Below are 26389 nucleotides of genomic sequence, written 5' to 3' on the forward strand. Positions count from 1 at the left end.
ACATAATCTTATCATGAGAAAGCAGTATCTGCTCTCTCTCAGCACCCTCTCAACCATGGCCTGTGCTGCAGCAAACTGTCCCAGCAACAGCCAAGGCATGCAGACTTCAGCTTGACAGTAAGCTCCAAGGGTTTTTGCCTTCCACCATTTCTGATGAGAAAGCTCCTGTACAAGCCACTCATAGGGGCATTCGATAGTTTCAAAAACATTGTTAGAAATCACTTCCTGTTGACAAAGGGGTGAGAAATAACATCAAGGCTTTTATTGGCTTAGCCATTAAATAAGTCACCTTTTTAAACTTGACAAATGTGTTGCAGTTTGATTTCAGGGCAGGCACTGAGGTTACAATGTCTGCACAGCACACGTCTGATCATTGGCTCAGAGGTTGGAAGATGAATGGATTGGAATTTGAGGTACTGAGAACTGTTGGTCAGGTAAGAATGAGTGAATCAACCAAAGCATTGGGCGATGAACTGATTTCGGATATCTCTGGCTATAAGCTGCTGACTTTCGTCTATCTCTGCTTTTTCTTCTTCGCTCTCATCCAAGTCTTCTTCATCGGATGAGGAGAGGACTTCAGGGACTTCCTCTTCCATGTGCAGCCCCCTTTCCACAGCAAGGTTGTGCAATATGCAGCAGACCACCACAATGCGGGAAACTCTCTGTGGACTGTATTGCAAGGGGCCCCCGGACCTGTCCAGGCAGCGGAAGCGTTGTTTGAGGAGTCCGATGGTGTGCTTAATGACCCTCCTGGTGGTCCCATGGCTCTCATTATATTTCAGCTCAGCTGGCGACCTAGGATTGGAGAGGGGTGTCATGAGCCACGTGTGGAGTGGGTAGTCCTTGTCCCCTATCAGCCAACCTTTGAAGTTCTGGCATGAGTGGAACAGTGGGGGAATGGTTGACTGGTGCAGAATGAAGGCATCATGACAGCTACCTGGAAATCGGGCGCAGACTTGCATGATTCTGTGCAGGTGATCAGTAACCAACTGCACATTGATGGAGTAATAGCCTTTTCTGTTGAAGGCTGCCGGCTGATTGTCAGGGGCCTTGATGGCGATGTGCGTGCAGTCAATGACCCCTTGCACACAGGAAAAACCAGCCATCGCAGCAAAGCCCACCGCTCTGTCGTTCTGACTGCTGGCATCCATTGGGAAACAGATGTAGTCGTTCGCCCAGGCAAAGAGGGCATTGGTGACCTGTTTGATGCACTTGTGTACCGCAGATTGGCTGATGTGCGAAATGTCACCGGTGGCACCCTGAAAGGAACCCGAGGCAAAGAAATTAAGGGCGGTGGTGACTTTCACCGCCACCGGCAACGCATGGCCACCAGGGCCAGCTGGCATTAAGTCTTGTTGGAGGAGCTTGCATAGGTCGCTGACCGCCTCCTTGGAAAAGCGCAGCCTCCTGAGGCAGTCCTCCTCGGACAGCTCCAGGTAAGTGACTCGAGGCCGGTACACCCTGTTTGCCGGGTAAAGCCTCCTCCGCGTTGTCTCCTTTGTGTGCGATCTCCGCTGCGGACCAGCTGCCTGTCGCTGGGCAGTCAGTTTCCGCTGTAGCTGCATCTGCTCATGCTGCAGTCGCTGCTGCTCCTCGCGGAGGCAGTGCCGCCGTTGCTGTTCCTCCTCTTCCTCCTCTTCATGGAGCCAAATTAAAGTTCCCAAAACTGCCCCCATCTGAAGCCCTGAGGTTGGAAAGCAAATCCAGTACCTTCGCCAATACTTTTGCGTCCACATTCAGAAGTGATTAGGTGATTCTATCCTAACTCACGGCAAATCTTGTTCCGTCGCCACCCCCATGCTCTCATCCTTGCTTTGAAATCCCTCCAAAGCCTTGCCATTTCCTACAAACGTACAGTAGCTGAACCAGATTGCATGATGGAAAACTACAGGTGTCCAGACATGAAACCTACCGTGCGGGGTGGCAGTGGTGAACCTTTAAGGAGCAGAGTGGACAACAATATCAATTAAGAACAGCAGTAGGCCATTCAGCCCCTCGAGTCTCCTCCACCATTCAATACGATCATGGTTAATTTGATTGTAACCTCAACACCACATTCCTGCCGTTCCCCCAATAACCTTTCACCCGCTTGTCAATCAGGAATCTATTTAGTTCTGCCTTAAAAATATTCAATAACCCGGCCTCCACTTCTATCTGGGGAAGAGATTCAAAGATTCATGATACCCTCTGAGAGGACAGGTTTTTCTCATCTCTGTCATCAATGGGAGACCCCGTGGGTGAGATTCTCCATTGGCTGACGGCGAAATCCTGAAATGTGATTGGGCGGAGAATTGGTTCACGGCGGGTGCCGATTTGACGCCAAATCGCAATTCTCTGTCACCTCGCCAGCAGCATCAATGTGGTCCGGAACGCATGTCCAGTAATCACATTTGCATGTCATTACGGGCCCGACACGGTATTCTCCGGGGCCTCCGCGATTCTCCGCCTCCGATGGGGCGAGTTCCCGATGGTGGTTCACTTGGGCTTTTAAAAATCGTGAAACCGGCATCGTGGCTGCTGAGGGAGAGAGAGGGGGTACGGAAACAGAGAGGAGAGATTGTGGGCTGCCGGGCTGGTCACTGGCCGGGCTGGCTGGGGCCCTGCCAGGGCCGGATGTGAGGGGGAGGGTGACTGGGGAACAGGCCATATGGCCGGGGTGACCCCCCAAGGGACTGGGGCGTGTCCAGGCATGGACTGGCATTACCGTGGCCTGCAAGGCAGCCATCTTGATTGCTCACCTCACTGACCTTGGCCTGTGGTTTTGCAGAGTAACACCAGCTGTATGGGTGCCCACACCCCTGCACTCCACCCTCCGCCATTCCCACCACCCCCACCACCCAACTGGCCGCCACCCAACAACAGAGCATCAGGCGGGGTCGCCGTGAGGGGGCCATGGAGCGTACAGCTGGCAAGGGCAGTGCCAGCCAACTGTACCCCTGATAGCAGGGCCAGTGGCCCCCATGATTCCAGGCACAGATGGGGCCTGGGGTGCGGAGATGAGGGGGAACATGTGGGGGCGAAGCCCGCAGGACCAATCGGGGCAAACCGGGGCCACCGTGTAGCCCAGTGGACATGGTTGGGCAAGGTGGCATGCACCATGCTAACATGTTGGTTTTTCACCACCTGCAGGCAATGGATATTGGAATTCAGCCAGCAATGGTAGCCTCCCTCCTATTCGCCGCAGCCCTGACAGCTGACTGCTCGAGGAGGAGGAAGCTGCAGCAGAGAAGCATTCAGCAGCGCAGCGTGCTGGAGAGGAACAGGAGGAAACCGCCATGATGTAGAGTCAGCCACCCAACAGGATGAGGAGGTGCCAAGGAGGCAACGCGCAAGGCCTCGTGCGTACTGGCCGTTTGAGGACCTGCCGGACAGGGCATGCCAGTGAAGACTCCGGTTCAGCAGGGAGTCAGTGCGACATATCAGCCAGATCACGCCGCACCTGGCATGGCGGGGTTATGGGGGAGGTCACCCGTTCCCGGTGGCCATCAAGGTGAAGGTCACCCTGAACCTTCACGCCATGGGTCCTTCCTGGCGCCATGTGGGGCCTGTCTGGGATCTCAAAGACTTAAGTGCATAGGTGCATCTGGAGCGTCACAGAGGCCCGATATGCCCAGGTGCTCAATACATCCACTTCAATGTAGACCGAGCCACTGCGATGCCAGGCAGCGTTGTCACTGCGATGCCAGGCAGCTGCCATTGATGGGATGCTCCGGGTCCATTGGGTGATTGACAGGATGCATGTCACCCTGCGAGCACCTCCGGCGCCTGTTCGGGTTCTCGGAGGAGAATTCAGAATGTCAAAATTACTTAAAAGCACGTCTCTCGGGTTGTGGGAGGAAACCGGAGCTCCTGGAAGAAACCCACCCAGACAAGGAGAGAACGTGCAGACTCCGCACAGACAGTGACCCAAGCGGGAATCGATCCTCTGAGTTCCTGATATTGGTGGTGTCATTTCCATTCTGATCTCCGGGCCTGATGTGTGTTTTCAGGCTGGTGAGCGTTTTTGCCATGGGTGGTCAGTTGGCAGAATCCATGAGGCTCACCATGAGGCTCACCTGCTGGAGAGATGGGGGAATTAGTTTCTGACGCTGTCCATTCTTTTTTAAAATATTTTTTATTCTCCTTTTTCACATTTTTCCCAAATTTACATCCACCAACAATAAACAATAATCAGTAACAAATATGTCAATCCCCATATCAACAACAACGATCCCATCCTCCCACCAAACCCCAAACATTAGCCCACATGTTCACACAAACAAATGACAAAAAGGAATTAGGGATGACCCATAGTCGCCATTAACACACACAGCCCCCCTCCCCCCAAGCCTCCCACCCCCCCCCCAACTAATGTTCGATGTTATCCAGTTTTGAAAGTGCATAATGAATAATGCCCATGACTTGTCGAACCCCTCCATCCTTCCCCTCAGTTCAAACTTAGCCTTCTCAAGAGTCAAGAATTCCAACAGGGCCCCCCGCCACGCCAGGACACAGGGTGGAGAGGCTGCTCTCCAACCCATCAGGATCTGCCTTCGGGCGATCAACGAGGGGAAGGCTACAACATCTGCCTCCGCACCCGTTTCCAACCCTGGCTGGTCCGACACCCCGAATATGGCCTCCCAGGTGCCCGGGTCCAGTTTCACGGGCACCACTTCAGAAATTACCCTAAAAACCTCCTTCGAGTAATCCTCTAGCTTTGGACAAGACGAAAACATATGAACGTGATTAACAACCCCCCCCCCCCCCCCCCCCCCCCCCCCCGCACCACCCGCAACGTTCACACACATCTTCTACTTCAAAGAATTGGCTCACACTTGCCCTCATGAGGTGCGCTCTATATACCACCTTCAGCTGTATCAGTCCCAACCTCACGCACGAGATGGAGGCATTCACTCTCCGGAGCACCTCACACCTCCTCCATAACCTCTCCCAACCCTTCCTCCCACTTTGCTTTGATCCCTTCCAGTGGTGCCTTCTCCTCTTCCAAAATAGCTCCATAAACCGCCGACACTATCCCCTTCTCCAGTCCCCCTGTCGTCAGCACTGATGTGTTAGGCAGGTCGGTTCGTGTGGGCTGCACTTGATGCAGCGATGCGAGAATCAGACCTCTAACACTGTAGAAGATCCAACATGGATTTATTGAATGATAGAACTAACATACATATTTAACTGTGGGTCAACACTATACTGAACTGACTGGAGACCTTGTACTAGCCTGACCAGACTCACGAGCGACCGCATGGAGTTTGCACTGTGCTAGCTCGTGGATTCTGACTGTCTCAGTGGCTGGGTCCCGAGAGTGCGGGAAACCTAGTGCCCTCTGGCTTTATAGTGGCGGTGTACTGTCTGGTGATTGGCTGCACTGTGCTGTGTGCTTACTGGGCATCCTGTATGTCAATCACTGCCTGTCTGCACTTCATTATATACATGCGTGGATATTATGACAAGCACCCCCTCCAGCAATGTGGAGACCGGCTCCACCGGGAAGCTCTGTATCTCCTTTCTGGCAAAATCTCGAACCTGCATGTGTGATATGGTACGAATTAAGTAATGGCATGATGGGAAAACTGGTCAATGGGAAGACTGGTCAAAAGGTTTGATACAATATAAGAAAGGCTGAAACTACTCATTCCAGCTCCCCAGGCCCATATAAAGAATGCTGCCCTAACCATTTTCAGACTAGCATGGCCATAGGCCAACTCTGCATAACTTGAAGTCTGAAAAGATCAGCGAAGGTCGAGCCATTCCAAAACACCGGACCTCGGCAACTCCTGATAAAACTAACTCGTCATAACCCAGGGCCGTAGGAATTTAAAAACAAGATAAGTTCAGGAAGAAACAAGTCTATTCTGACCTTTCAATGTTCCCTCCAAGGACTAACTAATGGTATGAGTGATATGACCAAACATGGTCTGTTCTATGCTTCCGTTTGTATTTCCGATCAAACTCCTGACTATACTGTTGTCACACAATCTTGATAATGATAATGTATAAATATTGAGCTAATTCTCCGCGAAAGCGCGGAACTTGTGAAAGACTCAGCAGTTTTGTTGACTGCTCTCTGACTTCAAGTTTCAGCCATTACTGCATGCAGTTGTTTTCGAAAATAAAGCTTGTTATTCTGTCTTAACGAGTGTGTTGAATCTTTCTACCACAGAAGTGGGAAAATATTGACCTTGACACATGTATCTAAACATTTCCCCCTGCTCGAGCGAAGTATCGCTTCCAACTCCTTCAATCCGGCAAACCGACCCGAAGAAACAAATCTTTTAGCGGCTTAATCCCCTTCTTCTCACATTTCCGAAGGTTTCCATCCTACTTCCCTGGCTCAAATCTGTGGTTCCCCCGAATCGGCATTTCCCTTGACCCTGCCCCAACCTGAAGTGTTGGCAAAACTGCCTCCGAATTCTTAATGATGCTATTATTACTGGACTCCCTGAGTATTTCCCCGGGGCCATCGGGAGTGGCGCTATTGCTAGTGCTTTCAATCCCGACCCACTGCACAAACTCTCCTCTGTTCTGACCCATTGGGAATCAACCCCTCTGACCCAGCTCCGCACCTTCTCCACATTCGCCGCCCAGTAGTAATACATCAGGTTCGGAAGACCCAAACCCCCTGCCTGCCTTACCCTCTGTAGCAGCACCTTTCTAACTCTGGCCACCTTCCCTCCCCATATGAACAAAGTAATCCTTCCCTCAATCTCTCCGAAAAAAGCCTTTAGCTGGAAAATCGGCAGGCATTGGAAAATAAACAGAAATCGCGGCAACACGTTCATTTTAACTGCCTGTGCCTACCCGCCAGTGACAGAGGGAGACCATCCCACATTGCCAGATCAGCTTTCACTCTCCCCACCAAACTAGAAATGGTGTACCTGCGGAGCCCGCCACCCACCCCCCCATTCCCTGGCAACCTGCACCCCCAGATACCTAAAGTGAGTCCCTGCCCTACGGAATGGCAGCCCCCCCCCACTCCTGCCCCCACCCCCGGCCGAGACACCACAAAATACTCACTATTGTCTAGATTTAGTTTGTACCCCGAGAAAGACCCAAACACTCGAAGCTGCTCCAATCCTCCCCCTATCGACACACGGTTCCGACACATATAACAGCAAGTCATCGGCATATAAGGACACCCTATGCTCTGTCCCCCCCCGCACTATTCCTTTCCATACCCCCGAACTTCTTAATGTGGTGGCCGACGGCTCAATCGTGAGTGCAAACAGCAGGGGGGACATAGGACATCCCTGCCTAGTCTGTGGAGAGAAAAGTATCTCGAGCTGATGTTGTTTGTGCGGACACTCACCCTCGGCTCCTTATATAGTAGCTTCACCTAGTTCACAAACCTTGGTCCAATCCCAAACCTCTCCAGAACTGCCATCAAGTACACCCATTCTACCCGGTCAAACGCCTTCTCAGCGTCCAATGCCATAACCACCTTTGTTTTCTTCCCCTCTGCCGGTGCCATAACGATGTTCAATACCCTTCTAATGTTTGAAAAGAGCTGCCTCCCTTTCACGAACCCCGTCTGATCTTCACCTATCACCTTCGGGAGGCACTCCTCCAGCCTACCCGCCAGTACCTTCGCCAATACTTTTGCGTCCACATTCAGAAGTGATTATGGGCCTATATGATCCACACTCCGTTGGATCCTTATCTTTTTTAAGCAACAGTGAAATCGATGCCTGCCCCAAAGTTTGTGGCAACCCCCCTTCCCTATCGTCTCTTCAAACATCCCCACCATCAGGGGTGCCAGCTTATCCTTGAATTTTTTATAATATTCCATCGGAAACCCATCCGGCCCTGCCATCTTCCCCGACTACATCTTCCCAATAGTATCCTTTATCTCCTGCTCCACTATAGCTCCTTCTAATGTAGCCCTGCCCCCCTTCCCTAACCTCAGGTACTCCAACCGATCTAGAAATTCCTGTATCTCCCGGTCTCCCCAGGTGGCTCTGACCTGTACAGCCTCTCATAAAATTCCTCAAAGACCTTGTTAATCAGATCCGGAGACACCACAAACTTCCCTGCCCTGTCCCTCACCTGAACAATTTCCTTTACCACTGCCTCCCTCCGGAACTGACCTGCTAACATATCCATGCCTTATCTCCATGTTCATAAACTGCACCCCTTGCCCATCTCAGTTGGCGTACCGCCTTCCTGGTAGATAGTCGGTCAAAGCTCGCCTGGAGTTCCTTCCTCTTTTCCAATTGCGCTGGGTCCCTATCTTCTGCATACCGCCTGTCTACCTCCAGCATTTCATCTATTACCCAATGACATTCCAATCTCTCCTCTTTGTCCACCCTGGCCTCAAACAAAACCACCTCACCCCTCACCACCGCCTTTAGAGCCTCCCAGACGACTGCCTTCGACACCTCATCCGTACAGATGAAACCTACATATTCCTCAATTACCTTTTCAATTTTGTCACAGAACCCTTGTGATGCACGATCAATGACCACTAAAGCGAGGTTGCAGTCCAACTGAAGGCTTTAATAAGCTAAATGTTTCCCCAGCAGCTCAGGTACAGAATGAGGGCTGCTGGGACGGCATGGGTTCTTATACCCCGCCTATCAGGGCGGAGCTATTATACACTCTAGCCAATAGCAAGCATACAGGTTCTACCAATGGTACTTTAGCCTCTCAGGTACCATAATACCTATAATACCACATTCACCCCCTGTTAAAAAAAAGTCCGGCGGGGGTGGTGGCCAGAAACTACAAAACATAACAACATGGTATAATTAGTTATGGAGGTACCGTAATACCTCCGTAAAGTGTTTAGTAACTATTTACAAGTCTGGTAGCTTTGTACATTTGGTGTTTTATATTTACAGATTACAGTTAAAATGAAGCAATCAGTCGATCGGGGGCCCTGGTCATCCTCTGTGATCATCGGAGCCTCGGTGGTGAGTCCGGTGGAGGCTCAGGCGTCTGTGACTCCGGGAGCGTGGCTTCGATCTCCATGGCAGCTTCGTCACCCCTAGACGGCGCTGGTGGGGAAAACGGCTGACCTGGGGAGGGAGCGCCTGCGGGCGACGTAGGTGGGTGGGGGGGCCTAGTCAGGGGCGGCAGAAAGACCGATCCTCCTGTAAGGTGCTGCGGTGGAGGGGAGGGTGGGACTGGTGGCTGGAATGTGCATGGGGTTCCGGCGGGCGCCAGGTCCCGTAGGGAGACCGTATCTTGTCGGCCATCGGGGTACTTATCCTTGAATTTTTTATAATATTCCATCGGAAACCCATCCGGCCCTGCCATCTTCCCCGACTACATCTTCCCAATAGTATCCTTTATCTCCTGCTCCACTATAGCTCCTTCTAATGTAGCCCTGCCCCCCTTCCCTAACCTCAGGTACTCCAACCGATCTAGAAATTCCTGTATCTCCCGGTCTCCCCAGGTGGCTCTGACCTGTACAGCCTCTCATAAAATTATGAGGCGTACTGGGGGTTAGCATGGAACAGATGGACCCTCTCGACCAACGGGTCCGACTTGTGCGCCCGCACGTGTTTTCAGAGCAGGATGGGTCCGGGTGCTGCCAGCCAGGTTGGGAGCGAGGTCCCAGAGGAGGACTTCCTAGGGAAGACAAGGAGATATTTGTGTGGTGTCTGATTGGTGGTCGTACAAAGTAGTGACCAGCTGGAGTGGAGGGCATCCGGGAGGACTTCTTGCCAGCGGGAGACTGGGAGGTTCCTGGACCATAGGGCCAGTAGGATGGTCTTTCAGACCATTCCGTTCTCCCTCTCTACCTGTCCGTTAACCCGTGGGTTGTAACTGGTCGTCCTGCTTGAGACGATGCCCTTGCTGAGCAGGAATTGATGCAGTTCATCGCTCATAAAGGAGGACCCCCTATCGCTGTGTATGTAAGCGGGAACCCAAACAGTGCAAAGGTGCTATGGAGGGCCTTGATGACGGTGGTTGCGGTCATGTCGGGGCAGGGGATGGCGAATGGGAACCGGGAGTACTCGTCAATCACGTTCAGGAAGTACGTGTTGTGGTCGGTGGAGGGGAGGGGGCCTTTGAAGTCCATGCTGAGGTGTTCAAAGGGACGGGAAGCATTTATCAGGTGCGCTTTCTCTGACCGGTAGAAGTGTGGTTTGCACTCCGCGCAGATTTGGCAGTCCCTGGTGGCTGTCCTGACCTCCTCGGTGGAGTAGGGCAGGTTGCGGGTCTTGACGAAATGGAAAAAGTGAATGACCCCTGGGTGGCAGAGGTCCTCATGGAGGGCTTGGAGGTGGTCAACTTGTGCGGTGGACAGGGCGTCAGGAGGCTCATTTAGCTTCCCGGGATGATGAAATGAAATGAAAATCACTTATTGTCACAAGTAGGCTTCAAATGAAGTTACTGTGAAAAGCCCCTAGTCGCCACATTCCCACGCCTGTTCGGGGAGGCTGGTACGGGAATTGAACCGTGCTGCTGGCCTGCCTTGGTCTGCTTTCAAAGCCAGCTCTTTAGAGTTGTCCTAAACCAGCCCCTATATACAAGATCTCGTAGTTGTAGGTGGAGAGTTCGATCCTCCACCGCAAGATCTTGTCGTTTTTTATCTTGCCCCGCTGTGCATTATCGAACATGAAAGCCACCGACCGTTGGTCTGTGAGGAGAATGAATCTGCTGCCAGCCAGGTAATGCATCCAATGTCGCACAGCTTCTACTATGGCCTGGGCCTCCTTTTCGACTGAGGAGTGGCGGATTTCGGAAGCATGGAGGGTGGGGGAAGAACCGGGAGAAGAAGGCCACGGGTCTGCCCGCTTCGTTGAGGGTGGCCACCAGAGCTACATCGGACGCCCAGCTCTCGACCTGGAAGGGGAGGGACTCGTCGATGACGTGCACTGTGGCCTTTGCAATGTCTGCTTTGATGCGGCTGAAGGCCTGGCGGGCCTCTATCGACAGGGGTAAAACTGTGGATTGGATCAGGGGACGGGCCTTGTCGGCATAGTTGGGGACCCACTGGGCGTAGTAGCTAAAAAAACCCGAGGCAGCGTTTTAGGGCCTTAGAGCAGTGAGGGAGGGGGAACTCCATAAGGGGGCGCATGCATTCAGGGTCGGGGCCTATAACTCCATTTTGCACTACGTAGCCGAGAATGGCGAGACGGTCGGTGCTAAACACGCATTTATCCTTATTGTATGTTAGGTTAAGGATTTTAGCAGTCTGGAGAAATTTTCGGAGGTTGGTGTCGTGGTCCTGCTGGTCATGGCCGCAGATGGTGACATTATCGAGATACGGGAATGTTGCCCGTAAACCGTACCGGTCAACCATTTGGTCCACCCTGTTAGTGACACCAAAGGGAACCCTTAAGAAGTGATAGAGCCGCCCGTCTTCTTCGAAGGCAGTGTATTTGCGGTCACTAGTGCGGATGGGGAGCTGGTGGTAGGCGGACTTGAGATCCACCGTGGAGAAGACCTTGTAATGCGCGATCCTGTTTACCAGGTCGGATATGCGGGCGAGAGGGTACGCGTCCAGCTGCCTAAACCTGTTGATGGTCTGACTGTAGTCGATGACCATCCTATGCTTCTCCCTGGTCTTTACCACCACTACTTGAACTCTCCAGGGGCTGCTACTGGCTTCAATGACCCCCTTCCCTCAGTAGCCTTTGGACCTCTGACCTAATAAAGATCCGGTCCTGGGCACTGTAGCGTCTGCTCCTGGTGATGACGGGTTTGCAATCCGGGGTGAGGTTCGCAAACAGGGAAGGCGGGGCGGCCTTAAGGGTCGCGAGGCCGCAGACAATAAGGGGGGTATAGGGCCGCCGAATTGGAAGGTCAGACTTTGAAGGTTACACTGGAAGTCTAAACCCAGGAGTGCAGCCTCGTAGAGGTGGGAAAGGACGTAGGGTGTCCTTCTCTAACAGACGCTGGCGGATTCGTGATGAAAGCATACCTGCCACGAAAGCGTCCCGGACTAAGAGTTCCGTGTGTTCACTCGCCGAAACTTGCGTACAGCCGCAGCTTCTGCCCAGCATCAGGAGTGCGCGGTAGAATTCCTCCAATGATTCCCCAAGGGTATTTCCGTCTTGTTGCAAGCAGGTGCCGGGCGTATACCTGGTTTACCGGGTGAATATAGTGTCCTTTTAGCAGCCCGATTGCTGCATCAAAGTCTTCCGCTTCCTCGATGAGAGTGTAAATCTCCGGGCTCAGCCTTGAGTGCAGGATGTGCAGTTTCTGCTCTCTCGTGGGTGCGTTTTCGGCCGTCTCGAGATACCCTTTAAAGCACGCCAGCCAGTGCTTAAAGATTGCCGCAGAGTCGCCGCGTGGGTGCTAAGTTGCAGACACTCCGGCTTGATTCGGAGCTCCAGCCTTTCTTCTTAAAAAAATAGCTTATTAAATTGATGCACGATCAATGACCACTAAAGTAAGGTTGTAGTCCAACTCAAGGCTTTAATAAGCTAGATGTTTCTCCAGCAGCTCTGGGACGGCACGGGTTCTTATACCCCGCCTATCAGGGCGGAGCCATTATACACTCTAGCCAATAGCAAGCATACAGGTTCTACCAATGGTACTTTAGCCTCTCAGGTACCGTAACACCTATAATACCACACCTTGGTCTCCCCAAAAGTCCCACATCTAATTTCCACCCCGGCCTCTGCGCTACCCCCTTCTTCAGTACCATATCCACCCAATGCGGAGCATGATCTGATTCTGCAATTGCCGAGTATTCCGACCCCTTAACCCCAGCCAGCAAAGCCTTCCCCACCATGAAAACGCCGATCCGCGAGTATACCTTATGTACTGCTGAGAAAAACGAGTACTCTCGCTCCCTCAGGTGCTGAAACCTCCAAGGGTCCACCCCTCCCATTTCCACCATTAGCCCAGCCAATGTCTTTGGCCCCCCTGATTGGACAAGCGAGAATGGCCATGATCTGTCCAAACTTGGCTCCTGCACCAAGTTCCAGTCCCCCCCACTATCGGTTCATGTGTGCCCAAGTCGGGGATGGCCCCAAACACCTTCCTCGCGAATCCCACATCGTCCCAATTGGGACCATATTAACAGCGTCACTAACCTCCCCTCCAGTGCCCTGTCACAATCACATATCTACCCACCTGATCTGCAACCATCTTCTCCATTTGGAAGAGTACTCATTTGCTGACCATTACCATTACCCATCGAGCCCTTCCGTCAAATCCAGAATGAAACACCTGACTAACTATTAACTAACTAAAATTGGACACACTGGATAAGTGGAGCTTGTTCAAGGATCAGCTACTGCGTGTTCTTGATAAGTATGTACCGGTCAGGCAGGGAGGAAGGGCCGAACGAGGGAACCGTGGTTTACCAAAGAAGTGGAATCTCTTGTTAAGAGGAAGAAGGAGGCCTATGTGAAGATGAGGTGTGAAGTTTCAGTTGGGGCGATGGATAGTTACAAGGTAGCGAGGAAGGATCGAAAGAGAGAGCTAAGACGAGCAAGGAGGGGACATGAGAAGTATTTGGCAGGAAGGATCAAGGAAAACCCAAAAGCTTTCTATAGGTATGTCAGGAATAAGCGAATGACTAGGGCAAGAGTAGGACCAGTCAAGGACAGGGATGGGAAGGTGTGTGGAGAGTCTGAAGAGATAGGCGAGATACTAAATGAATATTTTTCGTCAGTATTCACTCAGGAAAAAGATAATGTTGTGGAGGAGAATGCTGAGCTCCAGGTAAATAGATTAGATGGCATTGAGGTATGTAGGGAAGAGGTGTTGGCAATTCTGGACAGGCTGAAAATAGATAAGTCACCGGGACCTGATGGGATTTATCCTAGGATTCTCTGGGAGGCCAGGGAAGAGATTGCTGGACCATTGGCTTTGATTTTTATGTCATCATTGGATACAGGAATAGTGCCAGAGGACTGGAGGATAGCAAATGTGGTCCCTTTGTTCAAAAAGTGGAGCAGAGACAACCCCGGCAACTATAGACCGGTGAGCCTCACGTCTGTAGTGGGTAAAGTCTTGGAGGGGATTATAAGAGACAAGATTTATAATCATCTAGATAGGAATAATATGATCAGGGATAGTCAGCATGGCTTTGTGAAGGGTAGGTCATGCCTCACAAACCTTATCGAGTTCTTTGAGAAGGTGACTGAACAGGTAGACGAGGGTAGAGCAGTTGATGTGGTGTATATGGATTTCAGCAAAGCGTTTGATAAGGTTCCCCACGGTAGGCTATTGCAGAAAATACGGAGGCTGGGGATTGAGGGTGATTTAGAGATGTGGATCAGAAATTGGCTAGCTGAAAGAAGACAGAGGGTGGTGGTTGATGGGAAATGTTCAGAATGGAGTTCTGTCACAAGTGGAGTACCACAAGGATCTGTTCTGGGGCCGTTGCTGTTTGTCATTTTTATCAATGACCTAGAGGAAGGCGCAGAAGGGTGGGTGAGTAAATTTGCAGACGATACTAAAGTCGGTGGTGTTGTCGATAGTGTGGAAGGAAGTAGCAGGTTACAGAGGGATATAGATAAGCTGCAGTGCTGGGCTGAGAGGTGGCAAATGGAGTTTAATGTAGAGAAGTGTGAGGTGATTCACTTTGGAAGAAATAACAGGAATGTGGAATATTTGGCTAATGGAAAAGTTCTTGAAAGTGTGGATGAGCAGAGGGATCTAGGTGTCCATGTACATAGATCCCTGAAAGTTGCCACCCAGGTTGATAGGGTGGTGAAGGCCTATGGAGTGTTGGCCTTTATTGGTAGAGGGATTGAGTTCCGGAGTCAGGAGGTCATGTTGCAGCTGTACAGAACTCTGGTACGGCCGCATTTGGAGTATTGCGTACAGTTCTGGTCACCGCATTATAGGAAGGACGTGGAGGCTTTGGAACGGGTGCAGAGGAGATTTACCAGGATGTTGCCTGGTATGGAGGGAAAATCTTATGAGGAAAGGCTGATGGACTTGAGGTTGTTTTCGTTAGAGAGAAGAAGGTTAAGAGGAGACTTAATAGAGGCATACAAAATGATCAGAGGGTTAGATAGGGTGGACAGTGAGAGCCTTCTCCCGCGGATGGAAATGGCTAGCACGAGGGGACATAGCCTTAAACTGAGGGGTAATAGATATAGGACAGAGGTCAGGGGTAGGTTCTTTACGCAAAGAGTAGTGAGGCCGTGGAATGCCCTACCTGCTACAGTAGTGAACTCGCCAACATTGAGGGCATTTAAAAGTTTATTGGATAAACATATGGATGATACTGGTATAGTGTAGGTTAGATGGCTTTTGTTTCGGTGCAACATCGTGGGCCGAAGGGCCTGTACTGCGCTGTATTGTTCTATGTTCTATGTTCTATGTTTTAACCCAGCCCTTTTTAAGTCTCACCTGGTCCTTCACCCTCAAGTGAGTCTCCTGCAGCTGACGCTGTCCATTCTAAACCCCTCCCCGACCCCACTCCTCCCCCAGGGGGCAAATAGTCAACCGATACGGTGACCTGGCTCTCTGCATTATGATGAAGGTCACACTTGTCATTGTGGGGGGCACAGGGCGTGTGTGTGGGCTGGATTCTGTAACCTTGACCACAGCGACAATTGTGGACTGATCACTTTGCACTGCCTGAACCTTAGTGTCTGGGTGAACCAAGAGCTCACTCCAATAGGAACAGAGGAATAGGGTAAGACCATTAGGCCCTTTAATACTGCTCCGTCATTCAATATGATCATGTCTAATCCGGTATGGTCTTAACTTCAATTTCCTGTCTGCGCACTGCCGCCCCCCCCACCCCCCTCTCATGTTGATCAGAAATCAGTCTAACTTTACATTGAATAAATTCAGTGATCAGCCTCCACTGCTCACTGGGCAAGAGACTTTCAGAGACCCACAGCGCTCTGAGAGAAAGGCAATCCTCATGTGTCTTAAAATGTAGGCTTCTGGGGAGAAATTCTCCGGAAACGGCGCGATGTCTGCCGACTGGCGCCGGAAACGGCGCCAATCAGACGGGCATCGCGCCGCACCAAAGGTGCGGAATGCTCCGCATCTTTGGGGGCCGAGCCCCAACATTGATGGGCTAGGCCGACGGCAGAGGAATTTCCGCCCCGCCAGCTGGCGCGGAAATGACATCCCTGGGCGGCGCATGCGCGGGAGCATCAGCGGCCGCTGACAGTTTCCCACACATGTGCAGTAGAGGGAGTCTCTTCCGCCTCCGCCATGATGGAGACTGTGGCGGAGGCGGAAGGGAAAGAGTGCCACCACGGCACAGGCCCGCCCGCGGATCGGTGGGGCCCGATCGCGGGCCAGGCCACCGTGGGGGAACCCCCCAGGGCCAGATCGCCCCGCGCCCCCCCCAGGACCCTGGAGCCCGCCCGCGCCGCCTTGTCCTGCCGGTAAGGTAGGTGATTTAATTTCCGCTGGCGGGACAGGCAATTTATCGGCGGGACTTTGGCCCATCCGGGCCGGAGAATCGAGCGGGGGGGCCCACCAACCGGCGCGGCGCAATTCCCGCCCCCGCCGAATCTCCGGTGCCGGAGACTTCGGCAACCGGCGGGGACAGGATTCACGCCAGCCCCCGGCAATTCTCCGACCCGGCGGGGGGTCGGCGAATGTCGCCCCTTATTCCTAAAATTGAGGCACCTTGAGCGGGATTCTCTGACCCCCCGCCGGGTCGGAGAATCGCCGGGGAGCGGCGTGAGTCCTGCCCCGCCGCTTTGACGCCGGCTGCCAAATTCTCCGGCGCCGGTTTTGTGGCGAGGGCGGGGATCACGTCGCGCCGGTCGGGGACGTTGGCAGTGGCCCTCCCAGCGATTCTCTGGGCCCGTTTTCGGCCGGTCCCGCCGGCGTGAAATAGACAAGATCCATACCGGCAGTACCTGGCTCTGAGGGCAGCCTGAGGAGGTGCTGGGGGATCCGGCCCCTGGGGGCCTGGCCTGCAATCGGGGCCCACTGATCTGCAGGCGGGCCTGTGCCATGGGGGTACTCTTTCCCTCCGTGCCGGCCTGTGTAAAACTCTGTCATGGCTGTCGTGGAGAAGAAACCCCCTGTGCATGTGCAGGGATCACGCCAGCGGTTTTGTGCATGCGCCAGAACACGCTGGCGCTCCCGCACATGTGCCAACTCGCGCCTTCTTAAAATGGAGGCCACAATTCTTAAAATGGAGGTCTCTTACTCTTAAACTGGGGAACCCTTATTATTGAAATGGAGGGCCCTATTCATAAACTAGAGGCATCTTATTGTTAAAAAGGAGGTCCCTTATTCTTAAAATGGAGGCCCCTTATTTTTTAAAATAGAGATACCTGGGGCGGGATTTTCTCAGGCCGGGGCCAGGCCGGACAATGCCCGTGACCGGCGCGAATTGCGCCACGCTGCCCCGACGACGGGACGCGATTCTCCGCAGATCAGAGCCATTGGCGCCGGCGTGGTTGGCGCGGCACCGGTCGGGTCGTAGCAAAAACTCGAGTCCTGCCGGCGCCGTTCTAATCTGCTCTCAGCCGGCGGGACCTTGGCGTGGAAGGGTCTGGGGGCGGCCTCCATTGTGATCTCGCCCGCGTTCGGGGCCTACCGATCGGCGGGCCGGCCTCTCAGGCTGGGGGTCTCCCTTCTTCCGCGCCGGCCCCTTTAGCCCTATGCAATGTTGCGTCGGGACCGGCGCGGAGAAGGGAGACACTGCGCATGCGCGGGTTGGCGCCGCTGCTACAGTGCATGCGCGGAACCCGTGGCGCCCAGTTGATGCCGGGATCAGCAGCTGGAGCGGCATGGGCGACGGCGTTTCCAACGGCGTCAACACTTAGCCTCAGGAACATAGAATCCTGCCCCTTATTCTTAAAATGGAAGCCCTTGGACGGGATTCTGTGCTAACTGGCGGGGCGGGCCAGTCCGGTGCCGAGGAGTGGCGTGAACCACTCCGGCGTCGGGCCGCCCCAAAGGTAATCCTCTGCACCTTCAGGAACTATGCCAGCGCCGGAGTGTTTGGCGCTGTGCCAGCCAGTGCGGAAGGGCTTAGCACCACGCCAACGGCGCTGAAGGGCTTTGTGATGAATATCACGTTTGCCGCAGAATTCGGTTTTAAATAAGGCATTAATACAAACAGCATTTTAATTCAAAGTGGAATAAAACCACTTCAGCTAAAGATCAGATAGAGGTTACCACCTGATGGGAAAAATTTGGAGCTGATTTCAAAGGCTCATTAATACAAACAAATACAAGATAATAAAGGCCGTTCTTTGACAGACCATAAATTCTTTGGGATCACTCCCTACACCTATAAATATTCAAAACATGAGGACAAGGAATTCTTCAGATAAGTAAGTACAAAATTCCTTTCCTAACTTACCACTTGGCACTTAGAATAACACCCTCACAAAAAGTGTCTGTTTTGGTATCTAAAGAACATGACAACACTGAAAAAAGACAGGCCTCTGTTCGAGTCCCCTTTGCCAATATATCTTAAGACACCTGACGTTGACACAGACACTACGATCATTAAAACATATATTGATGATAATACATCCAATTAGCCATTTGGCTATAGGTAATTAACCACAAATAAGTGACAAGATAACAGATGCCGTCCTTGACCGATAAGGGAATTTTATGTACATAAAAAGAGGGCCATTTTGGTAGAGAGGTAGCTTCTCACTCCCCTGCGGGAGCGTGGGTCAAAGCTCTGTTCTTCAAGCTTGCCTCGTCAACAAAGACCTTCATGGTTTTGTTAGTATGTTTCTGTTAAACGTCTTAGAAATGTATTAGAAATTGCTAGGAGATACTTTAGGATTTCCCATGTTTCAGATATCTCATTCTCTTCAGAGAAGTTAGTGTGTTAGCATATAACAAAGGACTGTTAACGGGTTTTATATTATTAACAGATAACAAAGGACTGTTAACGGGTTTTATATTATTAACAGATAACAAAGGACTGTTAATCAATTTATATTTTTAACTCTGCAATTCTGTATGTATCTTAAATACAATAAAAATACTTTGATTAAAATTATACTGTGTAGACTTACTCTCAAAGTTTAAAATCCTAGACTCGCATTTGGGAAGTCTTAAATGACTGGGACACATGACGACAGAGGTAACGATTTAGTTATGAGTGACGTATCTGAATGTTTCCCATAAAAAGTAACTGAGATCCTGTTTAACTGTCTGAGACCCGGAAAAACATTCTCCCTTCATGAGATTTATTTTGAGTCTTAGCAGAGAAAAAGATTACCCTCTTTTGGTGGGTTAACCTAGAGCATAGGTGATTAATAAAGTATTATCAGGTCCGGAATAACCTAAACCTTCACAGCCTCCACTGGCCGGCGCAAGTTGACAAATGCGCGGGAGCGCCAGCGTGTGCTGGCATCATCCCAGCGCATGTGCAGGGGGGTTCTTTTCTGCACCAGCCATGGCGGAGGTTGACAGCGGCCGGTGCGGAGGGAAAGAGTGTCCCCATGACACAGGCCCTCCCGCGGATTGGTGGGCCCTAATCGCGGGCCAGGCCACCATGGGGGTACCCCCCGGGGCCAGATCTCCCCTCCTCCCCGAGGACTCTGCTGGCCGCCCGTGGAGCCAGGTCCCGCCGGTAAGGACCTGTTGTGATTTGCGCCAGCGCGACCCGCCGAAAGCGGGTGACCACTCAGCCCATCGCGGGCCGGAGAATCGCTGGGGGGGGGCCGCTGCCAGCAGCCGCCGACCGGCGCGCCGCGATTCCCGCCCCCGCCAAAACCCCGGCGCCGGAAAATTCGCCCGGTGGCGGGTCGGAGAATCCCGCCCCTTATTCTTGAACTGGACGCCCCTTATTCTTAAACTTGAGACAACTTGGGCGGGGTTCTCTCAGCCCACACCAGGCCGGAGAATCGCCACGCTGGGCGCGAATCGCGCGACGCCGGCCCGGTGCCGGTCCACCGATTCTCCAGTGAGCGGGGATTCGCTGCCATTAACCCCGGGGGGGCCTCCGCTGTGGCCTGGCCCACGATCAGGGCTTACCAATCGGCGGGCCGGCCTCTCGGGCTGGGGGCCTCTTTTTTGCTCCCTGCCGGCCCGTATAGCCCGACGCCATGTTGCATCGGGCCCGGCGCGGAGAAGGAAGCCACCACGCATGCTTGCAATCGCGCCGGTCGCGGGCGCATGCATGCATTCGTACCGGTCGCAGCGCACATGCGCAGACCCGCGGCGTCCATTTGGGGTGGCTCCAGTCCCGTGCTGGCCTCCTGTCAGGTGCAGGATTGCTGCTCCTGGGGGCGTGTTGATGCCGTCAGAGCCCTCACTCCACGATGAGGAACGGGCCGTGGAAATAGCGGGGTTGACCAAGGATAGAGCCGTCACCGACAATGAGGATGGCCTGTGTCGCAGACGAGGTGAGGACCCATATCCCACCCCCACCCAGATGACCTGTCTCACTTGCGTCTTGCATGTCCGACAAAATGCCCTTTCCCTCTCATTGACCATTTGTCCTTCTTCCCACAGGATCTCCAGGGTGCCCCGCCACTCCTGCCCTCGTCCTGTGCCAACCACACTGCTGCCACCCAAGGGCCAACCTTGGAGGAGAGCTGCGAGAGACCACCATCGATGCATCACAGCTGTCCTCCTCACCCTCCACCAGCACAGCGATACACACCTTGGTGGGTTACATTAGTGGACAGGCTTCTGGGGCACAATCAGGTGATCACCACATTGTTGCAGATACACATCTGATTGAGGCAGGAACATCAAGGGAGTCTGCTGGACCCCAGGACTCTGCTGAGTCCCAGTCAGATGCTGAGCGGCTGGACCAGGTTATCCTGGAGCTGATGCAGATGCTAGGCCGTGGGATTCTGGAGGGACGTGAGCGACACATCAGCGGGTCCCTAGCCGATTAGAGGAGTTCCAAAGGCAAAGGAGCTGTCGCCGGCAATGCCTGGCACCGAGGTCAGCACCGCTAGGTGACAGCAGTGGAAGCGTTACGTCAGCAGCAAGACTGGTGGTGTCCAAGGCGTGGCTCAGTCGGTGATAGCCATGGCTGAGCATAAGAACATAATAACTCGGAGCAGGAGTAGGCCATCTGGCCCCTCGAGCCTGCTCCACCATTCAATGAGATCATGGCTGATCTTTTGTGGACTCAGCTCCACTTTCAGGCCTGAACACCCTTAATCCCTTTATTCTTCAAAAAATGATCTATCTTTATCTCAAAAACATTTAATGAAGGAGCCTCGACTGCTTCACTGGGCAAGGAATTCCATAGATTCACAACCCTTTGGGTGAAGAAGTTCCTCCTGAACTCAGTCCTAAATCTACTTCCCCTTATTTTGAGGCTATGCCCCCTAGTTCTGCTTTCACCCGCCAGTGGAGACAACCTGCCCGCATCTATCCTATCTATTCCCTTCATAATCTTATATGTTTCTATAAGATCCCCCCTCATCCTTCTAAATTCCAACGAGTACAGTCCCAGTCTACTCAACCTCTCCTCGTAATCCAACCCCTTCAGCTCTGGGATTAACCTAGTGAATCTCCTCTGCACACCCTCCAGTGCCAGTACATCCTTTCTCAAGTAAGGAGACCAAAACTGAACACAATACTCCAGGTGTGGCCTCACTAACACCTTATACAATTGCAGCATAACCTCCCTAGTCTTAAACTCCATCCCTCTAACAAAATGAAGGACAAAATTCCATTTGCCTTCTTAATCACCTGTTGCACCTGTAAACCAACTTTTTTGCGACTCATGCACTAGCACACCCAGGTCTCTCTGTGCAGCAGCATGTTTTAATATTTTATCATTTAAATAATAATCCCTTTTGCTGTTATTCCTACCAAAATGGATAACCTCACATTTGTCAACATTGTATTCCATTTGGCATCTCGACAGTGTGTCCCAGTCACTGGGGGGACACGACCCAGTCACAGATGGACATCGCCCAGACCATGCAGGGCATGTCCCAGTCACCGAGGAGCATCGCCGAGGGTGTTGGCACCATGGCACAGACATCGGGGAGGCGCTGGAGTCGGCTGGGCTGGATGACTCAGGGAGCACTGGAGCTCACTCCAGTCGCCTCTCAGTCTAGAAGAAAGGTTGACCAGGTTGGGCCCATACCCCATGGAGATTCTGAGGAGACCTGAGTGAAACATATAAGATCATGAGGGTAATATCGAGAGGATGTTTCTCATCATGGGGAGACCGGAACGAGTGAAACGCATTTTCAGAATAAGGGCCGGGATTCTCCCCTAACCGGCGGGACGGGCCGTACCGGCGGCAAAGAATGGCGTGAACCACTCCGGCGCCGGGCTGACCAGAAGGTGCGGAATCCTCCCCACTTCCGGGGGCTAGGCCGGCGCTGGAGTGGTTGGCGCCGCGCCAATCAGCACCGAAGGGCCTCCGCCGCTGCCGTGATCCCTGCGCATGCACAGGGGGTTTCTTCACCGCTTTACACAGGCCGGCGCAGAGGGAAAGAGTGCCCCCATGGCACAGGCCCGTCCTGATTGTGGATCGGTGGGGCCCGATGGCGGGCCGGGCCACCGTGGGGGCGCCATCCGGGGCCGGATCCCCCCGCGCCCCCCAGAGGACTCCTCAGGCCACCCTCAGAGTCAGGTACCGTCGGTATGGACCTTGTCCATTTCACGCCAGCGGGACCGGCCGAAAACGAGCGGCCGTTCAGCCCATCGGGGCCCAGAGAATCACCGGGGGGCGCCGACCAGTGCGCCGCGATTCCCGCCCCCACCAAAACCCCGGAGCCAAAGAATTCGGCAGCCGGCGGGGGCGGGATTCACGCCGTCCCCGGCGATTCTCCGGTCCGGCGGGGGGTCAGAGAATCACGCCCAAGAAATCTCCAGTTTAATAATAAGGGGCGGGATTCTCTGATCCTGAGGCTAAGTGTTGACGCCAGTGGAAACAACCTCCCCGCACCTATCCGATCTATTCACTTCACAATTTTATATATTTCTACAAGATTCCCACGCATCCTTCTAAATTCCAACAAGTACAGTCCCAGTCTACTCAACCTCTCCTCGTAATCCAACCCCCTTAACTCTGGGATTGTCATCCAACTGTAAAATGTTTTCTCAATCAGGGCTGGAAGTTGCCAGAACAATGTCAGATTATTCTTATCTATTGGGGGGGAAAGAAACAATTACTCAACAACAGCAACAGAAACTGATACGAAAGTAATTAAAGACTTTATTTGAATACAGGAAGGTTACCCTAAACAACACTGCCAGTTATGGGCTAAAGTTCAGTGTACAGATTGATCAGCTCTCTGTTCTGAGGGAGGCATCAAAGCCCAAGAAATACCTCCTTACATTTTAAACTCTCACTTTGATGCTTTGTGCTGCAATCTTCTGAAATCATCATTATATTGTTCTTTTTTGCAAAGTCACAACCTTTCCTGTTATTTGTTTGCTCTCTGGGGCTTTTCAGAGCATTCGACAGTCTGTGGTTTGTTGCTATTGCAACGTTCACTTTGTTGCTGCAGTTTCCAAAGTCATAATCACTCTTTCGTTTTCTGTTTTGTGACCTTTTTCTTCACAGGGCCACAGTCTGTGGTCTGTGGTTAATGGGCAGCTGAACATTCATTAACGGAAAATTACATTTGACATTTAAATCACCCCAAATACTGCCCCCCCCCTCCCGCCCCGAGCTTGTGGCATTGATTATCCCCAGCACCCACCCAACACATCCTCACCCACACAACACACCCTCACCCACACCCACCCTCACCCACACCCAACACACCCTCACCCACAGCCACACCCACACCCAACACACCGTTACGCACACCCACCCTCACTGTGGGAGGGAAATGAATGAGTTACCAATTTAGAAGCATGCTGGGAATATTGACTATATTTTAACACTGCTTTTGAGCGAAAATAAGTAGGTCAAGTAATGTAAACTAAATACTGCTCAGTATGTTGTACTCGGCCTTATTGTGATAATAAGTTGTTCTTCCGAAAGACAACAAAATGCGTACTCGAAGTGTTTTTCAACTATGGGGCAAAACATTCATATTTCCTCTTGCGTATGTTCCCGAGCTTTATCTCTTCAAAGTTGTTTATTTCACACTATAAATATAATGCTTTTCGACTGTATAACTCAGAGTGCAGTGCACTGGCTTTTGCAGCTGGAACACTCTCTCTCCGCAAATATATTTGTGTCAATAAATTTCCTTAAATCAAACCTCGTGGAATTTGTCTTCATTATGATTTCCACGTCACTCACCCACCCTCATCCACAGCCAATACACTCTCACCCACACCCACCCTCAACCCAGCACACACTCTCACCCTCGGCCCCAGCACCCACACCCACCCTCCAGCACCCACATCCACCCTTACCCCCAACATCCAAACCCACCCTCATCCCAGTAACCACCCACCCTCACCCCCAGAACCCACCAGCAGCACCCACATCCACCTTACCCCAGCATCCACACCCCCACCCTCACCACCAGCACTCACAACCACCCAATCCCAGCACTCAAACCCACCTCCAGCACTTACACCAACCCTCACCCCAGCACCCATCCTCAACCCAGCACACACACCCACCCCAGCCCCACACCCACCCCAGCACCAACACCCGACTTCACCCCCAACCCCACACCCACTACACAGGCTGTAGCCATTGGGAATATAAAGTTTGTTCTGGAAAAAGAAAGGTCTGCAAAAAATGGTTTGGGATTGGGGGAAGTCTTTACCAATTACCACGCAGTGATCATCTTGAAGAAGAGAGGATCTAACTATTGCCCTTCGACATTCAATGGCATTACCATCACTGAATCCCCCACGATCAACATCCTGGGGGTTACCATTGATCAGAAACTGAATTGGCCAGAAACTGAATTGGCTACCAGGGCGGGTCAGAGAGTGGGAATCCTGCACTGGGCCTTCATCTTCTTCGTTAACAAGTGTGATTGTCCACCTAAGAAACTCCGTGTTACTGGTCATGGTTTCTGTTGTTTCTGCGTGGCTGTTGGGTCCGATCCTGGAGCGACATCTTTGACCGTGCACTGTGACAGGTGTTCCCAGAAGGTGGGATCAGTCCTTGGACTCGAGATCACTGGTATTCCTTTCTCAGGCTCCTTTTTCAGACCTCCTCTTACCATCCAGTGTCCTCAAAAAATTGTGTCCCTTTAATCAGGATGTTCCTCCAAGTAGGTCTCTTCTGAGCAGGGTATTCCCGGGCATTGACGCGTCCATGTTGCATTTCTTGACGTCATCCTTCAGGGCGGTTTTGAAGAGCTTCCTTTGTCCTCCTTTTGTTCGGACACCTTCCATGAGCTGGGCAAAGAAGATTTGTTTTGGCAGTCGGGTCTCTGGCATCCTAAGAACATAGCCTGCCCAGCATAACTCACCTCCTGGCTCCCCAAAAAAGCTGTCCACCATCTATAAGGCATAAGTCAGGAGTGTTATGGAACACTCTCCACTTGCCTGGATGAGTGCAGCTCCAACAACACTGAAGATGTTCAACACTATCCAGGACAAAGCAGCCCACTAGATTGCTCCCCCTTCCTCAAACATTCATTAACTGGCATCCATTATCATGAAGTGCTTTGACAGGGTTAGCCATGGCACAAATCAACTCCAGCCTCCCTGATTGCCTTGATCCACTACAGTTCGCCTACCGCTGCAACAGGTCCACAGCAGACGCCATCTCCATGGCCCTGCACTCTCCCCTGGAACACCTAGATAACAAAGACACCTATGTGAGACTTCTACTTATCGACTACAGCTCAGCCTTCAACACCATCATTCCTACGAAATTCACCTCCAAACTCCGTGGCCTTGGCATCGGCTCTTCCCTCTGCGACTGGATCCTGAACTTTCTAACCCACAGACCACAATCTGTAAAGATAGGCAACAACACCTCCTCCACGATCATCCTCAACACCGGTGCCCCACAAGGCTGTGTCCTCAGCGCCCTACTATACTCCTTGTACACCTATGACTGTGTGGCCAAATTCTCCTCCAAATCGATTTTCAAATTTGCTGATGACACCAGCGTAGTGGGTCGGATTTGAAACAATGACGAGACAGAGTACAGGAATGAGATAGAGAATCTGGTGAACTGGTGCGACGACAATAATCTCTCCCTCAATGTCAACAAAACGAAGGAGATTATCATCGACCTCAGGAAGCGTAGTGAAGAACATGCCCCTGTCTGCATCAATGGGAACGAAGTAAAAAGGGTCGAGAGCTTCAAATGTTTAGGTGTCCAGATCACCAACAGCCTGTCTTGGACCCCCCATGCCGACACTATAGTTAGGAAAGCCCACCAATGACTCCACTTTCTCAGAAGTCTGAGGAAATTTGGCATGTCAGCTACGACTCTCACCAACTTCTACAGATGCACCATAGAAAGCATTCTTTCTGGTTGTATCACAGCTTGCTATGGATCCTGCTCTGCCCAAGACCGCAGAAACTATAAAAGGTTGTGAATGTAGCCCAGTCCATCACGCAAACCAGCCTCCCATCCATTGACTCGATCTATAATTCCCGCTGCCTCGGAAAGGTAGCCAGCATAATTAAGGACCCCACGCACCCCGGACATACTCTCTTC

At 52.2% G+C, this 26389-nt stretch overlaps 1 protein-coding gene across 1 annotated transcript; it reads right to left on the reverse strand.

Moving 5' to 3' along the window:
• Nucleotides 1-240: 240 nt before the first annotated feature.
• LOC140390098 (putative nuclease HARBI1) lies at nucleotides 241-1699 on the reverse strand. The gene has a single exon (XM_072475004.1). The coding sequence runs from the start codon at nucleotides 1674-1676 to the stop codon at nucleotides 450-452; it is 1227 nt and encodes a 408-aa protein (XP_072331105.1). The 5' UTR covers nucleotides 1677-1699; the 3' UTR covers nucleotides 241-449.
• Nucleotides 1700-26389: the final 24690 nt, after the last annotated feature.

The sequence above is a fragment of the Scyliorhinus torazame genome, chromosome 14 (genome assembly GCF_047496885.1).
Source record: "Scyliorhinus torazame isolate Kashiwa2021f chromosome 14, sScyTor2.1, whole genome shotgun sequence".
Classification (NCBI taxonomy): Eukaryota; Metazoa; Chordata; class Chondrichthyes; order Carcharhiniformes; family Scyliorhinidae; genus Scyliorhinus; species Scyliorhinus torazame.